Source organism: Garra rufa, chromosome 18, assembly GCF_049309525.1.
Source record: "Garra rufa chromosome 18, GarRuf1.0, whole genome shotgun sequence".
In the NCBI taxonomy this organism is placed as follows: domain Eukaryota; kingdom Metazoa; phylum Chordata; class Actinopteri; order Cypriniformes; family Cyprinidae; genus Garra; species Garra rufa.
Genome location: NC_133378.1, coordinates 11,961,050 through 11,985,247, shown reverse-complemented (window position 1 = coordinate 11,985,247; position 24,198 = coordinate 11,961,050). Strand labels below are relative to the sequence as shown.

Sequence of the window (24,198 nt, the reverse complement as noted above, 5' to 3'; positions counted from 1 at the left end):
CATCGGAAGTATAACTGTATGTGTCCAGTGCGAGCACTGGACACATACGTCCACAGAGCTGCCCTGTGGCTTAACCCCCTGGGGTCCAAACACGCGTATACGCGTTTTGTGGCAGTTTCCCAAAAGGAACTTCAATTACTCGGTCATTTCTGATTGTACAGATAAAAGCAGTACATCAATCGAATCTGTAAAGGGTCTACTTTTATTTGTATATACTCACAAAACCAAAAAAATATTGTGAATTTACAAAATAAAGAAAACAAAAAGGGTGTGCTGTCTGCCGCGTTGATCTCCGTGATCTTCATTCAGAAACGCGTCATTAAAATAGACTATAACTCAGCCAATACACAACACAGAGACATGAGCAATATATCTAGAGGAAGCTTGATATCTATACTTTCAAGTGAAGTAATGTAATATCGAAATCAAATATTCTGTGATAAAGTAATCCGTATGAAACCAACACGATGTCCAGTCTCTCTTGTCTGCTTCATTAGTTTTAATTAGATCACGCCCAAGAGCTATTCTCTTTTCAAATTCAAATCGTCCACGTGAGGGCGCCGCGCCAAAAGTAGACGCCCACATCACAGTAAACAAAGGAGAAAGCAGTTTCTTTTCTTTCAAGTTAGTTCTTTCTGGAAGAAGATGGGCTGTCAGGAATAAAACTTACTTCAGAAGATGAACATTATATGAGACACAGCGTGAACCAGCAGAGGAGATATTTACACAAGTAAGTTTTTTTCTTTTATTAGCCTGCTTGTTAGTTGTTACTGTGACAGAGTGTGCACACATTTTACCAGTTAAGACTTTTTGCCAACTGTATTTCCTGACTACAGCAAGTGAAACATTATAAAGTATGTTTCATTTCACTTCATCTAAATGTCTCATGTCTCAGGATGTTTCGACCCCCTTTGGTCGAAAAACGCGCCGGCGCGTTTTGAGGCACGCTTTTGTAATAACGCCGAAAAGAATGTAAAATTCTCCGTCAGTTTTGATCGTACAAATACAACCAATACATCATTCGAAACTGTAGAGTGTATATTTTTATTTGTATACACTGTGCTTTTATGAAAATAAGAAAACAGACAGGGCACGCGCTCTGCCTTCACTGTCTCTGTTATATCTTTTCACTGACACATAAATGAAACAACCTAAATCTCAGTGATTACGTGCCTCACAAACATAATGCATATACTTGTAGAAAGCTTGAAATGTTTACGTTTACATAAACCAATTCAAATAAAAAACTAATATTCTCTTTTTAAGTAATCTGTATGAAAGGTAGAAGATGTGTGGTTTCTCCTGTATCACTTCATTACAAACCTCACACCTGTATTTATCTTGCACTGTTTTTATTTGCACCTAACTGTTATACACCTATACACTTACCAGTCAAAGGTACTTTTTTAAAGAAAAATAATTATCTAATTTTGTGAAATAGGTTTACTATGTAAAAAAAAACTGCTCACTTAAAAAAAAAAAAAACTTTTAATAATAAAAAAGTTTGGCTGGTAGTGTATGTATTTTCTCCATGTTAGCTCTGTCTTTGTCAGATCATTGTGTTGCTCACATCTACTTGTTTTCTTTGCAGTTTCTGCTGTTCCCCGTTTTCCTGTGTTCAAGTTTCCTGCGAGTGATTTGGATATTGCACCCACGACATCTTGACTTCTGTGTTGTTTATTACTTTTGTTCCTAATAAAAAGTTTAACTGCACTCACAAGTGAATCTCAAGTTATTTTACGTGATAGTTAAATATATTCAAAATACGCTTCAAACAAAATATTTATTTTGTCCTTTCATTTTTCCTTTATTCTTTCTGTTGTTTCCCCTTAGTCAACATCCGACTGAATGGCTCATTATGCGGCTCATTATGCAGGTCTTTGTCTTCTCAGGTGTAAATCACAGCATTATTCATGATGATTCACGCCTTCTCGCATACAGCCATTCGAAACAAAAAGTGTCTTCAAAAATGTAAATCTATATACTGTTTTGTGAAAACAAGTGAACTAGATGATTTTCACATCATTTGGTAGAAAAAAAACCAAGCCTACCACATCCAATTCTCGAAAGTCCCGAGAACAAATATTCTGTATGTGTTAGATGACCTTATTTCAGTGACTCCAAAAATTTAGTTTTTCACTATGCACGCATAAACGTTGTTTTCTCAAAAACTTAAAAATGTACATTCATGCTGCTTACATATTTTTGTAGTCCAATTTGTGCTAATTACAATGTATTTAGATTTAGGATATTAATATGTTTTTAACATACTGAAAAAAGCACAAATGTCAAGGCATGTCAAAACTTTTTCAGGGCCCCAAAACACCCTCAGACCCCAGAGGGTTAAGTCAGAGCAACTATTAGTCTGTTACAGTCCCCCTATGAGGGGGCTCCCGGCAACAAAGCATACTATCAGTAGATGGATTGTGGATGCCATAACTACTGCTTATGAGTCCTCTGGCCTGCCATCACCGATGGATGTCAAGGCTCACTCTACTCGAGGCATGGCGGCCTCTAAAGCTCTGCTAGCCGGTGTCCCTATTCAGGACATCTGCAGTGCGGCGGGTTGGTCCACACCCCTGACCTTTGTTAAGTTCTACGAACTAGACCTACGAGCTACAAGCTCATCTGTCCTAAGTGGGCAGAGAAGGCGTGATCCCTCGTGAGCCCGAGGGCCGAGGTGAATGTTTCCTCTTGCGCTGGGTGCTCCCCAGGCAGAGATGTAATTCCGCTCGCGTCCTGGCAGTTTTCCAGGCGGAGTTATTCGGGTGGCCTGGCAGGAGTTTCCAGACACTGTTTGGGTCCCCTCTGTCCGGGTGCGCCCCGACAAGGGACTACCTTCCCTTGTGAGCCTGAGGGCCGAGGTAGACGTTTCCTCTCGCGCTGGGTGCTCCCAGGCAGAGATGTAATTCCGCTCATGTTTTGGCTGTTTCCAGACGGAGCCCTTCCAGTCTCTCCTGTGCTGGCTGTTTCCCAGACAGAGTTTGGACTGCTTCTCCTCGTGTGCCTAAGGGCCGAGGTACTTATTATGTTCCCTCTTGCGCTGGGTACTCGCCAGGCAGAGATGTAATCCCACTCACGTCCTGGCAGTTTTCCAGGCGGAGCCATTCTAGTGTCCTGGCCAGAGTTTCCAGACACTGCTTGGGCCCCTTTTGTCAGGGTGCACCCCGACAAGTGACTACCTTCTCCTCGTGTGCCCGAGGGCCGAGGAGGTCTCCTTCCTCTTAGTCTGGCTGGTCACCAGACAGAGGCCTACCACCTTGTGTGCCCAAGGGTCGAGGTGCACAACTCTCCCTCTCGCGCTGGGTGTCCCTCAGGCAGAGATGTCATTCCACTCGCGTCCTGGCAATTTTCCCAGGCGGAGCCATTCCCGTGCCCTGGCCAGAGTTTCCAGGCACTACTTGCGGCCCTTTTGTCCGGGTGTGCCCCGACAAAGGACTACCCTCTCCTCGTATACTCGAGGGCCGAGGAGAACCCCCTCTCTGGCTGGTGACCAGACTGGGGTGTATGACCCTAACCTCAAGAGCCGAGGTTCATAATCCCTCTTCGCTGGGTACGTCCCAGGCAGAGATGTTATCCCGCTCGCGTCCTGGCAGTTTTCCAGGCGGAGCAACTTAGTGTCCTGGCATCTTCCCCAGACGCTACCTGTCCCTCTATGTCTGGCTGGTCCCCAGACTGAGGTCGACGCTTTCCTCGTGAGCCCGAGGGCCGAGGCGGATCATATCCCTCTTCGCTGGATACTCCCAGGCAGAGATGTAATTCCACTCGCGTCCTGGCTATTTTCCAGGTGGAGCCAGTTCAGTCCCTCTCGTGCTGGCTGTCCCCCAGACGGAGTTTGGACTACTTTCCTCGAGCGCCTGAGGGCCAAGGTTCCTACCATGTTTCCTCTTGCGCTGGGGCCTCCCCCAGGCAGAGATGTAATCCCACTCGCGTCCTGGCAGTTTTCCAGGCGGAGTCCTTCTAGTCCCTCTTGTGCTGGCTGTTCCCCAGACAGAGCGGACCACTTTCCTCGCAAGCCCGAGGGCCGAGGTATATGCCATCTCCCTCTTGCTCCGGCAGATCTCCGGACAGAGGGTAATTTTCCTCTTGTTTCCTGGCAGATTTCCCAGGCAGAGAACCTTCAGTGCCCCGACAGGTAAGTATCATCTGGCACTGCCCTCTTGTTCTGGGCTGGTCCCCCAGACAGAGGTGTACTGTCTCTCTCGCCCTGGTCCCCCCAGGCAGAGAGCTCTTCCTGGCCTGATCCACCAGAAGCAGCGCTTCCTTTTTTTCCCAGACAAACACCACTGGGCAGGAATTTGGAATTCTGGGGAAGTTGGCATATCGTTCCCCAAAGCGTTGATGACGCAGTGTAGAGTTCCCGAAAGGGAACTTCTCAGGTTACGTATGTAACCCTGGTTCCCTGAGGGAACGAGACATTGCGTCATGGGCCATAATTCCCGCATTCCTGTCGTGCATCGCTTCATTCCTGGAAGCTGAAGCCGGTTTGAAACGTACGTGCTTTTATACTTCCTGGTCGCATTACATCACCACGTCGGTGACGTCATCCTATTGGTTGTAGACTGATTCAGAGCCGGGTTTGCCAATGGCATTCCCCAAAGCGTTGAAGACGCAGTGTAGAGTTCCCGAAAGGGAACCAGGGTTACATACGTAACCTGAGACGTTCTATTTCACTGTTCCAGACAGCCAGAGATGGTCAATACATGGTGGAAGCAGTTGCGTTTTGCGCATCACATCGAGAATGTGACCGATGACCTGCCGGAAGCTATATCAGTTTGACTATGTCATGCTCGGTCTCTTTGTCATTCTCGCGGAGGAAATCTCATTGAGGGTGTACAGCTTAGTGTTGGTGTTCACTCCCCGCTATAGCTGTGTTTCTACAGCAAGAGAGTGCAATTGCGTTTAGTTTTGGATTCGTCATTGGATGTTTGATTGGATTATTGGTTATCCAGGGTCCGGCTGTAGTGGTAAGTACTGTTGGAACTTATTGGTTTGCCAAAGTTCAGTTTTCACCGCGTGTGCATATTTGTGCATCCAGGCTGTTGTGTGCTTACTGGTAAACCAGGGTGTTGGTTATTGTTTGCGGTTACTGTGGCAACCACACAATGCGCTATTATTGCAGTACTATACTATTGTTGTTATTAACCCATTGGTTGACCATGGTTATTTTTTTTTCTAAGTCAAGTCACCTTTATTTATATAGCGCTTTTAACAATACAGATTGTGTCAAAGCAACTGCACAGTATTTAAACAGAACAATAATGTGTAAGTAACACATTATTGTAAATAATCAATTTTCAGTTAAAGGCAGTTCATCAATGAATTCAGTGATGTCATCATCTAGTTCAGTTCAAATAGTATACGATATCGCTGGAAAGTGTCCCCAACTAAGCAAGCCAGAGGCGACAGCGGCAAGGAACCAAAACTCCACAGGTGACAGAAATGGAGAAAAAAAACCTTGGGAGAAACCAGGCTCAGTCGGGGGACCAGTTCTCCTCTGGCCAGACGAAACCAGCAGTTTGTACCAATGTCCGATTGTAGAGAACTCATCAGGTTCCTGTGGTGTAGCGCCGATGGCCGTCTAGGTTTGCGAGGTCTTTAGTGATGATCCGTCTCTGGAGCTCATCTGGTTGACACGGCTATTGAAGTCATCTCCAGGTGGTGATCCATGATCTAAGCTGGGTACGGACTGGATCCGGGGGACTGCAGTGACCATCTGATCCGGATACAGGCTGGGTCTGGTGGCTACGGTGACCTCGGAATAAGAATGAAACAGACTAATATTAGCGTAGATGCCATTCTTTTTACGATGCAACGAGTGCATCAGATGTTATGGGAGGTGTTTTCGGTTCTAAGGGCATAGGCACTATGGCTGCTTCTTGTTACACATGTTCAGGCCATATGGATCTTATGGATGCGCATATTTACTGCCCTACCTGTTTGGACATCGACAATCTTAAGGAGGCTTTAACTGACCCTTATCCAGAATGTAGTTTAATGCCACTGGAAATTAGACGACAGAGACTGGCAAAGTTTGAACCACTAGGTGAAGATTTTTTAATGCCAGTCAGGACTAGGACTCAGACAGGTAGCAAGTGCCCAGCTAGCAAAACTGAGGGACCTCCAAAAAATAAGCGAACTCCGACTGCAGCACTATCTCACTAGGTAGTTGAATTGACTAATGCTGTGCAAGGCATTCAGGCTTTGTTGGCTAGATCATTGCCATCTGCAACTCAGAGCACAAATGAGGAGGTCAGTGCATCAGTGGTTAACCCCTTGTTGCCCAGAGCTGTGCCAATGGCCAAATGCCCTAGGGAGGATATGGACACATTGTCTTTGGCAGCTTCAGGACTGTTATTTACCCTTGGAGGAGACTTCTTCTGAACACTCTCAGCCTCAGCGGCCCCACAGCGATGAGGGCTCAAGTCTGCAAAGTGCTGGTTCTTCTGTGGCATTTTCATTGCAGGACACAATCAAGATGGCCCTTGCTAAGTTAAATCTAGACCCATCCCCTCCGGCGTGTGGCCCTTCAAATCTCTTGTGTCGGTCGGTCAGTCGGCCAGATGACTTCCTGATACCTAGCTGCCCTGACTTTACTGATGTTGTTTTTTCAGCCTTTCGCTCTGCTCCATCTTCCAGACCAGATAGGGTGGCACGCACATTGGCTGCGATGGCGGATGTCCCGGTAAAATAGATTCCGACGCAGGCTACAGCAAGCAGATCCATATATTTGGTTATGTTATGTAACTAATTCTTATACAGTTTGTAAAGATTATTTTCACATTTTTTTCTCTTGCACTCTGTATATTTCTCTTTCATTTTGAGTGAATAATTTGGACTGTTTATATTTTTGTGCAATTGTTTTCACTACTTCCTACACTGTTCGTATTTGTTGTTCATACTCAAATTAAGAATATATTTATCTGAAAAAATAACTTTTTTACTGTGTTTTGCTATTATATAACACTGTTTCTGCAATGACTTTACTCCTGAAATGTTTTTGGACAATTCTACATTGTCAATAAACTAAATAGGCCTGTTTTTCACTGAAAGTGCCTATAATAATTGTTATGAAGCAGACGGGACAACAAGGTAAGTATAATACAGGTGAGGTTTTATTTATACAAGCAGCAGTGCCGGAGGTGAATGGTGAGTTCGTGAAGGTGAGTAAGACTTGAAGTGAAGAATTAAGAGCTGGATGGTAACGTGAAGAGAGTAACAGGTCCTTTCCGTTACAGGTGGCGAGACTGGAGGATTCCAAGAACGAAAGCCAGAGGGGTACAGAGAGTTCGTGGATCCGCCACCCTCCGCTGACGCGGAAGTCAGCTTACGGCCACACACCACTGACGACTGGAAACTGTGAAGACACAGAGGACTGGCGCTTGGAAGACTGGAACGAGACAGAGATCAGGTAAGTACAATTGGGTAAGTAATCTTGATAGTGATACTCGCAAAGAGACACTGGAAGTCCGCTTTCTCTAGAACGAGCCCGGACAATGAGTGGTGTGTGGAGAGTGGCTTTTGTGTGCTGGTGGTGATAGAGTGCAGGTGTCCATTAATCAATATTCAGGTGAAGGTGATCTGGGAGTGATTGTGGGTGCAGAACCTGACCAATCCGTGACACTACCCCCCTCACCAGGGCCCGCTCCTGAGGGCCGAAGTCTCTTGCGCCGTGGTGGTCTACCTCGTCCTCGGGGTGCAGGGAACTCAGGATGACTAGCGTGGAACTCCTCAGTGAGCGTGGGATCTAGAATGTCGTCTCTTGGGACCCATGACCTCTCCTCTGGTCCATAACCCTCCCAGTCAACCAGGTACTCGAGTAGACCACCACGACGACGAGACCGGAGGATCTCCCGGACGGAATAGACGGCTCCATCTTCCAGCATGAGGGGGGGAGGAGGTTCCTCTTCGTGGTCAGGTTCTGTGGAGGGAGTGAGAGGTGGATGAAATGGTTTCAATAGTGAGACATGGAAGGTGGGGTGAATGCGATACTCAGGTGGGAGTTGAAGCCTGTAGGTGACGGGGTTGACCTGTTCCAGGATGTTGAAGGGACCAACAAACCTGGGACTTAACTTCTTGGAGGGCAGTCGCAGACGGATATCCCGAGTGGAAAGCCACACTTGATCGCCTGGCCTGAATTCTGGAGCTGGGGCCCTCCTCCGATCAGCGAAGGCTTTCTGTCTGCTTACTGCCCTCTGTAGATGGTGATGTGCTTCGTCCCAGACCCTCTCGCTCTCCCGGAACCAGTAATCCACTGCGGGGACCTCAGATGGTTCACCATTCCAGGGAAATAGCGGTGGTTGGAATCCGAGGACGCACTTGAATGGTGTGAGGCCGGTGGACGGTTGCCGCAGTGAATTTTGGGCATATTCTGCCCAGCCCAGGAACTGGTTCCAGGAGTTCTGGTGGTTGTGGCAGAAGGTCCGGAGGAACCGCCCCACTTCCTGGATTTTCCTCTCCGTCTGGCCATTGGACTGCGGATGATAGCCAGAGGAGAGGCTGACGGTCACACCTAGGAGACGGAAGAAGGATTTCCATAGACGTGAGATAAACTGAGGACCGCGGTCCGATACAATATCCTCAGGTATTCCATACTGACGGAAGACGTGATTGAACAGGAGTTGGGCCGCTTCAAAGGCATAGGGTAGCCCTTTCAGGGGCAGTAACTTGCAGAACTTGGAGAATCGATCCACTATAACAAAGATGCAGGTGTTTTCATCCGATGCTGGCAAGTCCGTCATAAAATCCACTCCCAGGTGTGACCAGGGGCGGTTCGGGATCGGCAAGGGATGGAGCTTACCTGCGGGCAAATGCCTGGGACTTTTGGACATGGCGCACTCCTTGCACCCCTGGATGAACCGCTGCACATCCCTTGCCATCCCAGGCCACCAGAAGCGCTCGGATAGCAGCGAGAGGGTGTTGCTGGTCCCGGGATGTCCAGTGCCCAGGGAAGTGTGGATGGAGCGAATGAGATCTACCCGTTGTGTCCTAGGAATGTAACGTCGATCAGGAGGGCAACCCGGCGGAGGGCGAGGTTCAGGAGTAGCGACACTAGGAGGAGCTGACCATTCGATGGGGTTGATGAAGATGTCTTGAGGGAGGATATTGCTGGGAGGCTCAGTGGAATCAGTGGAGTCGTGGATTCTAGACAGGGCATCTGCTCTTATATTTTTTGGACCGGGACGATAGGAGATGGAGAAGTGGAACCTTGAAAAGAACAGTGCCCACCTGGCCTGACGTGGGCACAGCCTTTTTGCATCACGGAGGTATTGGAGGTTTTTATGATCTGTGAGTACCTGGAAAGGATGATTAGCTCCCTCCAACCAGTGTCGCCACTCCTCCAGGGCGAGCTTGATGGCGAGGAGTTCCCGGTTGCCGATGTCATAGTTCTTCTCCGCCGGGCTGAACTTCCGGGAGAAGTAGGCACATGGATGGAGTAAACTTGGGGTTCCGTGATGCTGGGAGAGAACTGCTCCGACTCCTGAGGTTGATGCATCCACCTCCACCACGAAAGGGAGGTCGGGATCCGGATGGCGCAGAATAGGAGTCTGGGTGAAGGCGTCCTTGAGGGATTGGAAGGCTGCGGCGGCTTCGGGGTTCCAGGTAAGTTTAGTCGGTTTTCCTTTGAGTAGGTTGGTTAATGGAGTTGCAATGATACTGTAACCTTGAATGAAACGGCGGTAGAAATTAGCAAAACCGAGGAATCTCTGGAGTTCTTTGACAGAAGAGGGTTTTGGCCAGGACGTGACAGATGACACCTTCCTCTCGTCCATACGAATACCTTCACGGTCGATGACGTAGCCCAGGAATTGAACGGATGGAAGGTGGAATGAACATTTTTCTGCTTTCAGGAAGAGTTGGTGTTCCCTGAGTTTCTGGAGGACCTCCGCAACGTGGTGGATGTGTTCGGTCTCACTCCGGGAGTATATGAGGATATCGTCAATATAGACAATCACTGACCGATGGAGAAACTCCCGGAGGACTTCATGTATAAAGTTTTGAAATACGGAAGGGGTGTTAACCAGGCCATAGGGCATGACGCAGTACTCATAGTGGCCTGTAGGGGTCACGAAGGCCGTCTTCCACTCATCCCCCTTCCGTATTCTCACCAGATTGTAAGCGCTGCGGAGGTCCAATTTCGTGAAGATGGTGGCTGACCGGAGTTGTTCGAGGGCCGCTGGGACGAGAGGAAGGGGATATTTGAACTTGACTGTGGCTTGATTCAGAATGCGGTAGTCTATGCACGGCCGCAGCCCTCCATCCTTTTTTGCCACGAAAAAGAAGCTGGATGCAGCGGGAGAAGTGGAGGGACGAATGTATCCTTGCTGGAGAGCCTCGTGAATATACTCCTCCATGGCCTTTGTCTCCGGAAGTGACAACGGGTAGATCCTTCCCCTGGGCAAAGGAGCATCAGGAATCAGGTCTATGGCGCAGTCCCATGGCCGATGGGGAGGTAGCTGGGAAGCTCTCTTGGGGCAGAAGACGTCCTGGAAAGAGGAGTAGATATCCGGAATCTCGGTGGATCGTTGCTCCAGAGGGCTCTCGATGGATGTGGCGCAGACAGGAATGGGTCTTGATATCGGACGTGGGATTTCTGGAAAGCACTCTGGAAAACAGTCATGGCCCCACCGGATTACCTCTCCATTGCCCCAAGAGATGATGGGATTGTGCTTCACCAGCCACGGGCGTCCCAAGATGATGTCCATGGTGGCCCCCTCCAGAACCAGAAGTTGAATGTCTTCTTGGTGAAGAGCTCCAATCTGAAGATGGATGGATTGGCATTTACGATGGATGCGGGGTCGTGCAGTGATGGAACGCGTTATGGGCTGAATCTGGTAGACGCTCGACAAAGCTTCGGTTCGGAGCTGTAACTGGCGAAAGAGGTTGCCCGAGATGAAGTTTCCCGCTGACCCGGAGTCGATGAGAGCGTGGGCTATGACAGAAGATGTGGAGGTGGTTAACTGCACACATGTAGACAGAGGATACATCTTTTCAACTTCGGACTGGATAACACTCACCGCGGTAGGAACAGGACGAAGGGGGCATTTCATCCGAACATGCCCACTGGCTCCACAATAGAGACACAAACCCCGGGTCAGCCTTCTCTGTCGCTCAGCGGCTGATAGTCTACCAGATTCAAGTATCATAGGTTCTGGTTCTGGAGGGCTGGCGGTCTCCACTGGGCGGAGGAGTGCATTAGAAGAGACATCGGAGAGAGTCTGATATGATTGCATACGGTCAGAACATCTGATGGATTGCTGTATGAAACGCTCTAGACCCATAGCGTCATCCAACGCAGCTAGTTGGAGGCGAAGACGGGGTTCGAGCCCGAGACGATAGGTGGTCAGCAACGACCGCTCGTTCCATCCACTGGCAGCGGCTAGGGTTCGAAACCGTAAGGCATACTCATGAGTGGACATCGATCCTTGTGATAAGTGATAGAGCTGCTCACCCGCTGATACTTCCCCGTCTGTATGGTTGAACACTTCTTTGAAGTGATTGATGAATGCCTGGATGGAACGAGTGGCCGGCCCGCTTTGCTGCCACATCGATTCGGCCCACTTCAAAGCTGGTCCTGTGAGAAGAGAGGTGATAAACGCTATTTTAGACTGGTCTGTAGGATAGAGCGCTGGTTGCATAGTGAAGACAAGAGAACATTGCAGTAGAAATCCATTGCACTCCTCTGCCCCGCCAGCGTAGGGCGCTGGTCGGGCCATGGGACTGGATGGTGGTTCCGAAGAAGTGCATGGAGGTACGGGTGCCGGCGGTGCGGAAGGGGTGACAGATGGAGATGACAGCAAAACCTTCCGCAGAGTATCCACCAGTTCCTGAAATGGATCCTGAGCACTCATGCTGCTTACTGTTATGGTCCGGGCTTCCTGTTATGAAGCAGACGGGACAACAAGGTAAGTATAATACAGGTGAGGTTTTATTTATACAAGCAGCAGTGCCGGAGGTGAATGGTGAGTTCGTGAAGGTGAGTAAGACTTGAAGTGAAGAATTCAGAGCTGGATGGTAACGTGAAGAGAGTAACAGGTCCTTTCCGTTACAGGTGGCGAGACTGGAGGATTCCAAGAACGAAAGCCAGAGGGGTACAGAGAGTTCGTGGATCCGCCACCCTCCGCTGACGCGGAAGTCAGCTTACGGCCACACACCACTGACGACTGGAAACTGTGAAGACACAGAGGACTGGCGCTTGGAAGACTGGAACGAGACAGAGATCAGGTAAGTACAATTGGGTAAGTAATCTTGATAGTGATACTCGCAAAGAGACACTGGAAGTCCGCTTTCTCTAGAACGAGCCCGGACAATGAGTGGTGTGTGGAGAGTGGCTTTTGTGTGCTGGTGGTGATAGAGTGCAGGTGTCCATTAATCAGTATTCAGGTGAAGGTGATCTGGGAGTGATTGTGGGTGCAGAACCTGACCAATCCGTGACAATAATATTGTAATAAATGGCTATAACTTTCTTGGGGAATGTTATATATAGACAACAATTTATTTGGAAGTCTAAAACACCTAAATACAAATTTGTAAAGAAAAGAAAATACAAACGTCAGGAGTTTTTGTTTGAGTACACAGTAGAAAACACTCAACTTTTGCTAGCTGTTACGCCAGCCCAGCAGAGGGAGCCTTTGCTCTCTGTGACTGTTTCTGCTCCCTCTGCTGCTTCGCTGGTTATTTCCTGTTTGTCAGCCATAAAAGACAGATCATGCCACACTCACTTTGCGAAGTATTGTTTTGCCTTAGCTAACTCTACCAAGCAATTTCCCTGTTTATCTGTGTCTCGTTTCCGAGTTTCCGTGTTCCATAGTTTCTAGTTTATTTCTCGTTTTGGTTTCAAGTCTTAGTCTAGTCATAGTTTTGCCTTGTTTGTTTTGTTTGTTTTCTTTGTTACTTTGGACTGCCCTTCTGGATTTCGACCCTCGCCTGTACTACTGGATTACGCTTTTGTTTTGCCCCGGATGTTCATGTTTGCTGGTGTTTTTGACCCTGCCTGTCGACTACGATCTGTTTAATAAAAGCTTGCAATTGGATCCTCATCTCCGTCGTTATTATAACAGAATACTTTGCCACCCCGGATCCAGCAGCCTTGTCCACCAGCAGCTCACCATGGACCCAGCAATCAGTTTTGCCCTCAAGACCCAAGGTAAACGATCCCTCGAGTACCACATTAAAGATTACTTGGACACTATTCAGTATTCCACTTTCCCGGACTGTGCACTTATAGACTTCTTTTGCTATGGATTAAACGAACCATTAAAATCAGTATTAATACTTCGTGGTCCTCGAGGGTCGCTCTGTGAATTACTGAACTTTGCTCTGTCGGTTACTGGCTCCTTCTTCACTGTGGGTGTTTCCGAGGAAGCTGCAACTCACAGCTAAATATCTTTAGCCTCACGTTATGTCTGCTAGCCCTGAGCCACAGCGCAAGATGTCTGCTAGCCCTGAGTCACAGCGCAAGATGTCTGCTAGCCCTGAGCCACAGCGCAAGATGGCCGCCTTTCCAGAGCCTGTTCACAAGATGGCCACCCTTCCTGAGTCAGTTCACAAGATGGCCACCCTTCCTGACCCTGTTCACAAGATGGCTGCCCTTCCTGAGTCAGTTCACAAGATGGCCGTCCATCCTGAGTCAGTTCACAAGATGGCCACCCTTCCTGAGCCTGTTCACAAGTTGGCCACCCTTCCTGACCCTGTTCACAAGATGGCCGCCCTTCCAGAGCCTGTTCACAAAATGGCCGCCCTTCCAAAGCCTGTTCACAAGATGGCCACCCTTTCTAAGTCAGTTCACAAGATGGCCGACCCCTTCTGAGTCAGTTCATAAGATAGCCGCCTCACCAGAGTCTGCACACAAGATGGCCTCCGTTCCTGAGTTCCTGGCCAGGATGGCTTCCGTTCATGAATTCCCAGCCAGGATGGCCGCCATTCCTGTGTCTCCGACCAAGTTGGCCGCCATGCCCGAGTCTGCACCCAAGATGGCCGCCACGCCCAAGCCTGCACCCAAGATGGCCGCCACGCCTGAGCCTGCACGCAAGATGGCCGCCATCCCCGAGTCTGTCGTCAAAATGGTGGCTGCAGCATCAGACCCTCACCTTTCCGTGGCCTATCAGAGACTAATATCCAGCTTGGAGGACCCACCACTACTGTCAGCAAGAACTGTCAGTCCCTTACTGTCATCGCCTCTCCAGCCAGTGCCTGCTAACGCCACGTTAACCAAGCCAGCACCTGCTAACGCCACGTCAGCCAAGTCAGCGCCTGTTAACGCCATGCCTGCCAAGCCAGCGCCTGCTAACGCCACGTCAGCCAAGCTAGCTTCCGCTCATGCCACGTCAACCAAGCCACTGCCTGTTAACATCATGTCTGCTTCTCTTGAACCTGCACCAGCTTCTGTTCAGGTCAAGTCAAGTCATGTTACAGCTGCTGTTCCTGTCAAGTCAAGTCATGTTACAGCTGCTGTTCCTGTCAATTCAAGTCAAGTTACAGCTGCTGTTCCTGCCAAGTCAAGTCACATTGCAGCTGCTGCTCCTGCAAAGTCAAGTCATGTCACAGCTGCAGTTCTTGCCAAGACAAGTCACGTCACAGCTGCTGTTCCTGCCAAGACAAGTCACCTCACAGCTGCTGTTCCTGCCAAGTCAAGTCACATTACAGCCGCAGCTGTTCCTTCAGAGTCAAGTCAAGCATCACTTCCTGAGTCAAGTCAAGCAGCACTTCCCGAGTCAAGTCAAGCAGCACTTCCCGAGTCAAGCCAAGCCGCACTTCCTGAGTCCAGCCAAGCCTCACTTCCTGAGTCCAGCCAAGCCGCACTTCCTGGGTCAGGCCAAGCCGCACTTCCTGAGCCAAGTCAAGCTACACGTTCTGAGGCAAGTCAAGACATTACAGCACTCCCTGAGTCAGGACACCCCAACACTTCCAGGTTCTAAGCAAGTTACAGCAGCACTTTCAGAGTCACATCAATACACTACAGTGCCTCCTGAATCATATCAAGTCTCAGCTGTTCCCTCCGAGCCAAGTCAAGTCACAGCTTTTCCTCTCACGCCAAGTCAAGTCACAGCTTTTCCTCTCACGCCAAGTCAAGTCACAGCTGTTCCTCTCACGCCAAATCAAGTCACAGCTGTTCCTCTCACGCCAAGTCAAGTCACAGCTGTTCCTGCCACGCCAAGTCAAGTCACAGCTGTTCCTTCAAGGCCAAGTCACCTCTCGCCCGAGCATCCAGAGCCAAGTCACGTCTCGTCCGAGCGTCCAGAGCCCAGTCACGCCTCGCTCCCAAGCCAAGCAAACCACGCAGAGCCCTCACTCCCAAGCCAAGCAAGCCACGCAGAGCTAACGCTCCCAAGCCTCTCATCTTCCAGCCCGGCGGGCATCCCATTGCCGATTGCATTACCAGTGATGGCAATCGCCATTTTGAGTGTGTGGGCTGCACACTGCGTCCCAGAGGCCTCATCTGTCCATAATTCTGTCATTGAGTCTGCTCCAGAGGCCTCGTCTGTCCCTGAGTTTGTTCAATTGTCTGCTCCAGAGGCCTCGTCCATCCACGTGTCCGCTGCGCCTATACCTCTTATGGAGGTGGCGTCTTCGGCGGAACCACCTGAGGAGGCGGCTCCCGCTGCAGATCCTCAGAAGGGGGTGTCATCCAGACATGAACTAACTGCCCGCCTAACCACTGTCAAGTTTCCTGCTCTCCCTGCACCTCCGTGGTTTCCCGCTCTGCTGTGGGGATTCTTGTTCCTGTCCACTCTGCCATGGCTACCCAAGCTCCCTGATCAGCCATGGTCCCCTGAACTGTTTGACCTGCCATGGCTACCGAAGCTCCCTGTTCCGCCATGGCCGCTCATGGCCAGCAATGGATTTGCTGGTTCGTATTTTTAACAATGTTTCAGGATTGACACTTATTTGGAATTCTATGGCTCATTTACTATTGCCACGTCATTCGACCATGTCATCAACAACACAGAATAATGCTTCATCAGAACTGCTTGAGGCTTCTCTATAGGCTTTGGGGTAAATGGCCTTCTCTAGTGGGAAAGCTCTTGGACTTATCGCACAAGCTAGACAGCAAGTGTGGTTAGCTCAGTCGAGGCTCCTGGAGGTATGTCACAACAACCTCCACCAATTGCCATTAATACCCAGTCAGATCTTCGGTGCAGCTGCTCAGGAGGCCCTTGAGCGCAGGCTAAGAGCAGCTGAGTCTCGTTCCCAGCATATTAGGTGTACTGTGAGCTATCCTGCACTAGCTGCACGTCAGCTACCTACTTGTCATTCACCCTTGCAGCAGCATAGACAAGGGCAGTTTTACAGGATTCTCGACTTGGATTTTCGTCGAGAAGAGAAGTGCCCCATTCTTGGGTGAGACCATCAACTTGCCCTGCACTTCCTTACCGGTGCCCCCCAAAGATAATGGCAATGTTACCCGGCATTGCTAGGGGTTCAGGGTCTGTGACGGGACAGTTCTCGACCTCTCAGTTACATCATTGGAGAGGCATTACGGACAACAAGTGGCTTTTCGATATGCTAGAGAAGGGATATTGTCTTCAGTTCCGTCACAGACCCCCAGTAAGCACTCGGGTTCATCCGACAGTTGTCCAGGATTCACATCATGCCCTGGCCCTTTCAAAGGAGATCTTTCAAAACTTGTTGGGAGAACGGTGCAATAGAACCAGTAGACCCCCATGTCCAACCAGGGGGGTTCCACTCAAAATATTTTCTTGTTCGGATGAAGGATGGAAGTTTCAGGCCCATCCTGGATTTCAGGCGCCTAAAAAAGAGTCTCAAGCATCTTCCTTTCCGCATGTTGCGGATTGTAGATGTTCGGCAGGCAATCAAACCCGGAATGTGGTTCACATCAGTGGATCTAAGGGATGCATATTTTATGTCCCCATCGCCCACATCACAGAAGGTTCCTTCAGTTCACTTTTCAAGGCAGAACTTATCAGTTCAGGGTCCTTCCTTTCGGCTTGTCTCTTTCTCCCAGGGTGTTTACAAGTGTCATTCAGGTGGTGCTGGAGCCACTTCAAAGAGAGAGCATGTTGATTCTTCCATACCTGGACGACTGACTGCTGTGTGCCAGATCATACCAACAGGCTGTCGACAACACACTGTTGTTTCATGTAGCCACCTTAGGTCTAAGGGTGAACTTTCAGAAGAGTTGCCTAACCCCAAGCCAGTCATTGTGTTTTTTAGGAATGCAGCCGGATTCCAGGGCAATGAGAGCTATCCTCACTGTGACCAGAAAGTAGGTATTGCGGAAAGCTCTGGCAAAGTTCCAAGTTCATTACAAGCTGCCTTTCATCAGCTTCCTACATCTGGCAGGCCTTCTCACGGCAGCCTCATCAGTCATTCCACTTGGCCTTTTGCATCTTTGCCCTTTTCAACGTTGGTTAATAGCCAGACAATTATCACCAGTTCACAATCAACGCACACTGGTTCGGGTCACAGCCAGTTGTGCTGCCTCCCTAAGATGTTGGAGAAAGGACAGGTTTCTTTAAAGGGGAGTTCCAATTGGGCCACCCCCGGCACGCAGGGAAGTGGTAACCACAGGTGCGTCCCTCAGCAGGTGGGGAGGACTGTGGCAACACCGAGGTGTACGGGGCAGTTGGTGCCCACAGTTAAGGGCCTCTCATATCAATCTTTTGGAACTATGGGTGGTATTTCCGACTTTGAGGCATTTCAGGCAAGAGCTGTCAGGGAGACATTCTGGTGAGGACAATACCACAGTGGTGTTTTTAATCAACCACCAGGGGGGAACAAAGTCCCTACTCTGTCTCAAGTTAACGAGAAGGCTCCTGTGTTGGGCGCACAAACACTTTCCTTCAATCAGAGCAGCCCACATTCCCGGTCATTGCAACAGTGTGGCGGACTCACTTTCCCACTCGGGACCAAGACCAGGGGTAATGGTGCCTACGCAAGGATGTTGTTCAGACAATTTCGGAGAATTATGGGGTCAGCAGCAGTAGACCTTTTTGCCACCAAGTGGACAACACATTGTCTGCTATGGTTTTTGGTGCAGGAGGAAGAGGGCTCGTTGGTACAGGATGCTCTGGCCCACGAGTGGCCCTATCTGCTGCTCTTTGCCTATCCTCCAATTCCTCTTATGTGGCCTGTCCTGAGGCAGACTCAGGAGAAGCATCACAGACTCCTCCTAGTGGCTCCCTGTTGGCCAGCAATGCCATGGTTCAACCTCCTATTAGCTCTGACAACTGGTTCACCTCAGCCACTGCCAGTTTGGAAGGCCCTCAGTCCAATTGATTGCCCAATCAGTGTGGTGTTAGACGTCCTGCAGTATTTGTTGGATGCTGGACATTCTCCAGCCACACTTAAAGTGGTTGTGGCTGCCCTGTCAGCCCACCAGGATCCTGTGGATCAGGTATCAATAGGTCCGAATAGACTAGTGGTGGTCTTTCTTAAGGGGGCTGTACGTCTGAGGCCACTTGTATGGGCAGTATGTACCCAGTGGGATTTGCAGGTGGTATTACATAGGTTGTGTCTAACACCCTATGAGCCAGTTGAACAAGCAGACATAAGGAGCCTGTCTTTGAAGACAGCATTCTTGTTGGCCATTATGTCAGCCAGGAAAGTCAGTGAGTTGCATGCATTGTAGGTGAGCTCGTGGTGTCTCAGGTGGGGACCAGAGGACAGTCATGCTACACTCTGGCCGAATCCAGCTTTTCAGCCCAAGGTATTGTCGCCTCACTTCATAAATCAACTTATTCAGCTGGCGGCGTTCAAGCAGGAAGGGAAGGCTTTGCGGACGGCCCTATGCCCAGTATGTATATTGAAGCAGTATATATTGAGGACCGCTGCATGACGTGTCACAGACCAGCTTTTTGACTGTTTTGGATGTGGCAAGAAGGGTGCGCCTTTGTTGAAGCAGAGGCTCGTTCATTGGGTGACGGATACTATTGTTGAAACATATTGGTTGACTGGCCGCGTATTGCCTGCAACTGTTAAATGTCATTCTACTAGGGCAGTGGCCACTTCGTATGCAGTGTTACGTGGTGTGCCTCTTTCGGGAATATGTGCGGCAGCTGCATGGGCATCACCTTGCACATTCACAAGATTTTACTGACTTAATATTTACCACCATGACCATCTTCCACCATTCATAGAACCACGGTTACATCTCGTAATCAGCGTTTTTCACCACAGAAAATCTGAAAATCTCCTTTACAACTTTTTGCATTTTTTTTTCCACATACAAATGAAAAGATTGATTCACTGGCCTGAAAGCGAAGTCCAGCGGTCTGGTTGAAGGTTTCTTGCATGTCCGGTCTTTTCACAGCGCTTCAAGATTTAGTTTTAATTTTAATCTGGCTCCGTATTAATCTGACTCCAATTTCAAATGATCATTAAATTTAGACTGTATTTCCAATCAAAAGGTGATCACAAATATCGATTATGAATTAATTTAAATATTTGATCATTCTGGACATTCCATATTTTCAATTATCCGTTCATCAGGGACCCGATGTTGCTTTATGTCTCACGTCGGCCGTTACGTGGATCATATAACACAAACTCGCCAGCCTGATTACTAATCAGTGGTTGTAGAGGACTAATACACTCTTGACGAGCCGCCTACTGCTTGTTTTTATAAAGAGTGTAGTTTACTTAGTCTTTCCCATATACAACTTGTTAATATCAGTGATAAGCAGAAATCAGGAGGTCTTCAGAGGATGCTCCTACTGCTTCATCCATTTCCCAAGCCTTCAGTTTGTCATATCCTGGCCATAGGATTTGTGTTCACATCAGCCTCCACATGATTAACTAGTCATATTGATTTCAGGACATATCAGAATAGCCGAATATAACATTTTATTTGTCAGGTAAAAATGTATCATGCCAATTACACAATTAAACAATGAGAAACCAATTCAGTTTCAATTTAGATAAATACATAACCTCAATGACTCAAAGATGTATCTAAGAATAGGAAATGCATACCTGACAATCAGAGAGACACACTGCAGCATTAGAGACCTGGAGGTTTAGCTCCAGAGCCTCATGCAGTGTGGGGGTTCTGGTTACAGAGAGTCCCCCAGTAGTGTTTCATCACTTGCCTTATATACCAGACCAGAACAAACAAATCTTCCAATCAGTTGTAAAACACAAAGACCTTTTTTTGTGTCAGGAGGTCTCGCAACCCAGGGTCGCACCTTGCCCCTAAGGGGAAAACACACCCCTTAGCAGCAAACCCAATTCAATGAAAGTTTTCAATCTTTCTTACAGTATATGTGACTGCTATGAAATTGAGACCTTTTTACCAATCACACAGAGACCATTCAAATGTTATCAAACATGAAGGGGAAAAACAATATATTCACAAGATATAACATGTGGCAAAAGCTTTTAGGGAGAAAACAAAAAATTCTATATCCAGTTATACATTTTAGCTTGAATTCCCATAATATCCAGCGTCATCCTTTCACAACTTATCATATGCCTTTATGATATCAAAAAACACATCTACTACTACCTTTTTAACTTGAGCCATCCTGACTTCATTTTCCAAACATAAAACTGTATCCATGGTAATCCCTTTACGAAATCCACTCTGATATGCAGGAAACAAGTTCTTACTCTCAATAACATATGGCAATCTATTCATAACAATTTGTTCCATAAGTTTGTAAATATTGGAAGTCAGATATATTGGTCTGTGATTGATCTTTTCCTGGTTTAGCAATCGGTTTCACAAACCCATTCTTCCATGCATCAGGCAACCTCCCTGTTTCCTAAATCATATTAAAGAGCCCCAATATCAAATTGAATGACACATATGATACATGTTTGATCATCTGAATTACAGCATTTGGGACTATCTCCTTGCCCATATTGACCATATTCATGTTCACCCCCACATCTTGCACATCTGACCCCTGCAAACTGCCGCAACATTCCCGTACTTTTGGCACTTGTAACATCTCAGAAGAGGGGGAATATATGGCCTAACCATAAAATTAATTTACAAATCCTAAGAAAACTCGGCTAGGTAGTTTATTTTCAAGCCTCCATTACTAATTTGAAAACATTACTTTAGAACTAGTAACGAAGGAATGATGAGTTGCTTCATTGAAAGCATTTTTCATATTCATGATGAAACATTAGTTTGTCCGCTGAAGAAAGCGTTATCTTTGTCGTAACATTAGTATCCCTTCATCTGTTAATTTTTCTGCTCAGTGCATTCTGCTTTGTGCACTTTTGTTTTATTTGTGCATCATGAATCGATCTATGGAATGTGTGGTGGATGCTTCGTCCGACAGAGATTCTTTCACAGACTATTGGCTGCTTTATTTTTTACTAACCACCATATGGCACGGTTTTCGACACTCCTGAAGCTTTGAATCTTTCCCCGGAACAATTGAGGGAAGCCTCTGTGCTTCATAAGGATTAATTGGCCCAATCACTAAGCCTACTTCTTTTTTATTCAACTGTCATATGGGATTGTAGCTCTTTCCCTTATAAAACTCATTATTATTATTATTATTATTTGTAATTTAAAAATTGTAATAAAAAAGTTTGGTTTAATTCACCCTAGCTAACTTTTAACTTAAAATGAACCCTGCTGAAAAAAAGCAGCCTAAGCTGGTTTTAGCATGGTCTCCCGGCTTGGCTAGTCTTGTTGTAGCTGGTTGTTCCATCTAGAAACTACTTTCAGAACTACATTGTTTTTGTGCACAAGAATGTCTGTATATAAAGTCCAGCAAATGTGTTTTAATGTGTTGGTGTTTTTGTATGTCTCTGCAGTTACAGAAATGCACAGAAGAAGCCAGGTCCATTAAAGCGGCGTGTGAGTGTGTATGGGAATGCATCTCTACTCATGCCTGCATTTGCAACCCCGATAAACACTCGAGCATCAATCACTGCTCTTAAAGCACTCTGGCCACCAAATCCTCAGCTGCAGGTCGTCTTCTTCAGCTCCAGCTACCTCAAGGCACTAAACAGTTTCTGGAAAGGCCGTGGCCTGAAAGAGAAACGCCTCTCCACAGGTTTTATGCTAATTAATGTGGCTCTAGAACTGTGTGATCATGTGGATGTTTATGGATTCTGGCCGTTTGACATCAATCTGGAGAAGAAGAAAATTCTACATCACTATTACGACAACAATATACCCAAAGTTAGTCTTCACTACATGCCAGAGGAATTTCTCCGCTTGCTGCAGCTCCACAGTCAGGGGGCACTAACACTGCACCTGCAGCCCTGCTCATGATTCACGGTTTTCCTGTTAACAAAAAAAATGTACAAGCAGTCTCCTGCTGCTAACTGACCTGTACGTGTACTTGATGTATTAACATGCTGTGGTTGAAATTTTTTTCATTATTGTCACCACTTTGCTGTTACTACCACACAGGTGATGTTTTAAGTGTCTCTCCTAAAAACCAAAAATGTATCTGATAATTGGACTTATTTCTTATCCTTCTTCTTTTCTTCTTTCTGCCCTGAAAGTGAACTGTAAAACTTGATATTTCCAACAGTTTTTGTATTAAAATCAAAGGTGGTTGGTCTACTTCACTGTTGAGTCATCTGTTATCTTCAGTTGTAATCACACATATAAATCACCTGGAAATTTTAACTGCCTAATTGAGAAATATGTGCCTGTTCAAACATACACCTTCCAGTTCAAATGTTAGATCTTACCAGGCTTTTTACAGTAACATGCTGTTCACGCTTACTGTAGTTTATAGGGTAAATAACAGTGTAATTTAGGGTTTTACATTTCAGCATTAAATCGGGTGGATTCAAACCCCTGCAGACATTCGGTCAAAACTTTAAAATGACATCTAACTTGAATAATTCACCCCAGATTTCAGAGTGTCAGTAAGGTGTTTACTGATGGCAAATTTTGTGGTTCTAGAACACAATACAAAAATAATTTTACATGAGTAAATTATTCAATAACATTTACAAACAATTATCATGCAATAACAGTCCTTTGAAATATAAAATATTGGACCCCATCGACCAACTACTTCAGCTGCAACAAGCCCATCTACCCATTGAGGAATATGTTCAACAGTTCTGTAAGTTTTCACTTCAAGTACCTTTTTATGATGAGGTGTGGCTTAAGGACTTATTCCGCTTAGGACTTAATGAACCCACTAAATCGATGTTGCCAGGAGGGGAATTTAAATGTTCAGTGGAGGACTTTATGAATTATGCTTTGGTGTTATGCGGCTCTCCGCTTACTGTGGGAGTACTAGTAGGGCCTCAGCACAAGATGTCTGCTAGCTCAGAGCCTCAGCACAAGATGCATGCCAGTCTAGAGCCACAACACAAGATGTCTGCTAACCACAAGATGTCTGCTAGCCCAAAGCCCGTTCACAAGATGGCCGCCATTTCAAAGCCTGTTCCTAAGATGGCTGCTGTCGTATCTCTTGTTTTGTAGCGTGAGTAATCAGAACACAAACTCCGGTCGACTCTTAACTTCAGCTCTTACTTTTATTCTGTTACACAGTGCCCTCTTCTGGACAGAAACAGTATAGGGATGATTCAAACTGTGAATCATTATCATGTAGTTTCACTACATAGATTATCCCACATCTCCCTTTCGAACAAAGAGAGAACAGCTGAAAGAACCAATATCTTTTATAAGGATGAACACTGCTTGCAAACTGTTCACTTCGAATTACTGCAAGTTATGAAAAACACATAACCACCAAACATACTTCTTCAACATTACAGCAACAATTTCCACCACCCCCTAATCTCTCTTTTCCCTTTTCCTTTTCAAGGGGGTACTGACTAATGTGAAAACTGTCCTTGAAGATTACAAAAAAAAACTATAAATCCAGTCTTTTAGGTTTCACAACTGGCCTCCCAGATCTGGTTCTGGTTACTGAACGTTTGGGATTAGCAGGAATTGTTTGCGGTGCCAGTGGGGTTTGTGTCTCTGTGATATTCTCAGCCAACTGGGAATCAGCCATGGTGTCACACCCACTCTCCTTTGTCTCCATAGGAATGAGGAAGTGACGGTTTCTACGAACAACACCATGAGGCACATCCACATGGTAAGACCGTGGTGTGGAATGTTCTTCCACCACAGTTCCCGAGACCTTTTAATCTGTGACCCACACCTGGTCACCAGGGGAGAGCCTGTGTAGGTCCTGCACACGATGGCGTTTATTGAAACATCTCCTGTCTGCACTTCTTTTCTCTCTCTCACAAGCACTTACAGCAGTGCAATCAGGTAACGAAGGATCCAGCAAC

At 47.2% G+C, this 24,198-nt stretch overlaps 1 protein-coding gene across 1 annotated transcript in view; it reads left to right on the top strand.

Moving 5' to 3' along the window:
• LOC141291198 (alpha-2,8-sialyltransferase 8F-like) overlaps positions 1–22,503 on the top strand; it is a 122,590-nt gene extending 100,087 nt beyond the window's left edge. Inside the window, exon 7 of the mRNA XM_073823370.1 lies at positions 21,739–22,503. Coding sequence (XP_073679471.1) covers positions 21,739–22,201 — 463 coding nt within the window. The 3' untranslated portion in view covers positions 22,202–22,503. The remainder of the gene's footprint in view (positions 1–21,738) is intronic.
• Positions 22,504–24,198: the final 1,695 nt, after the last annotated feature.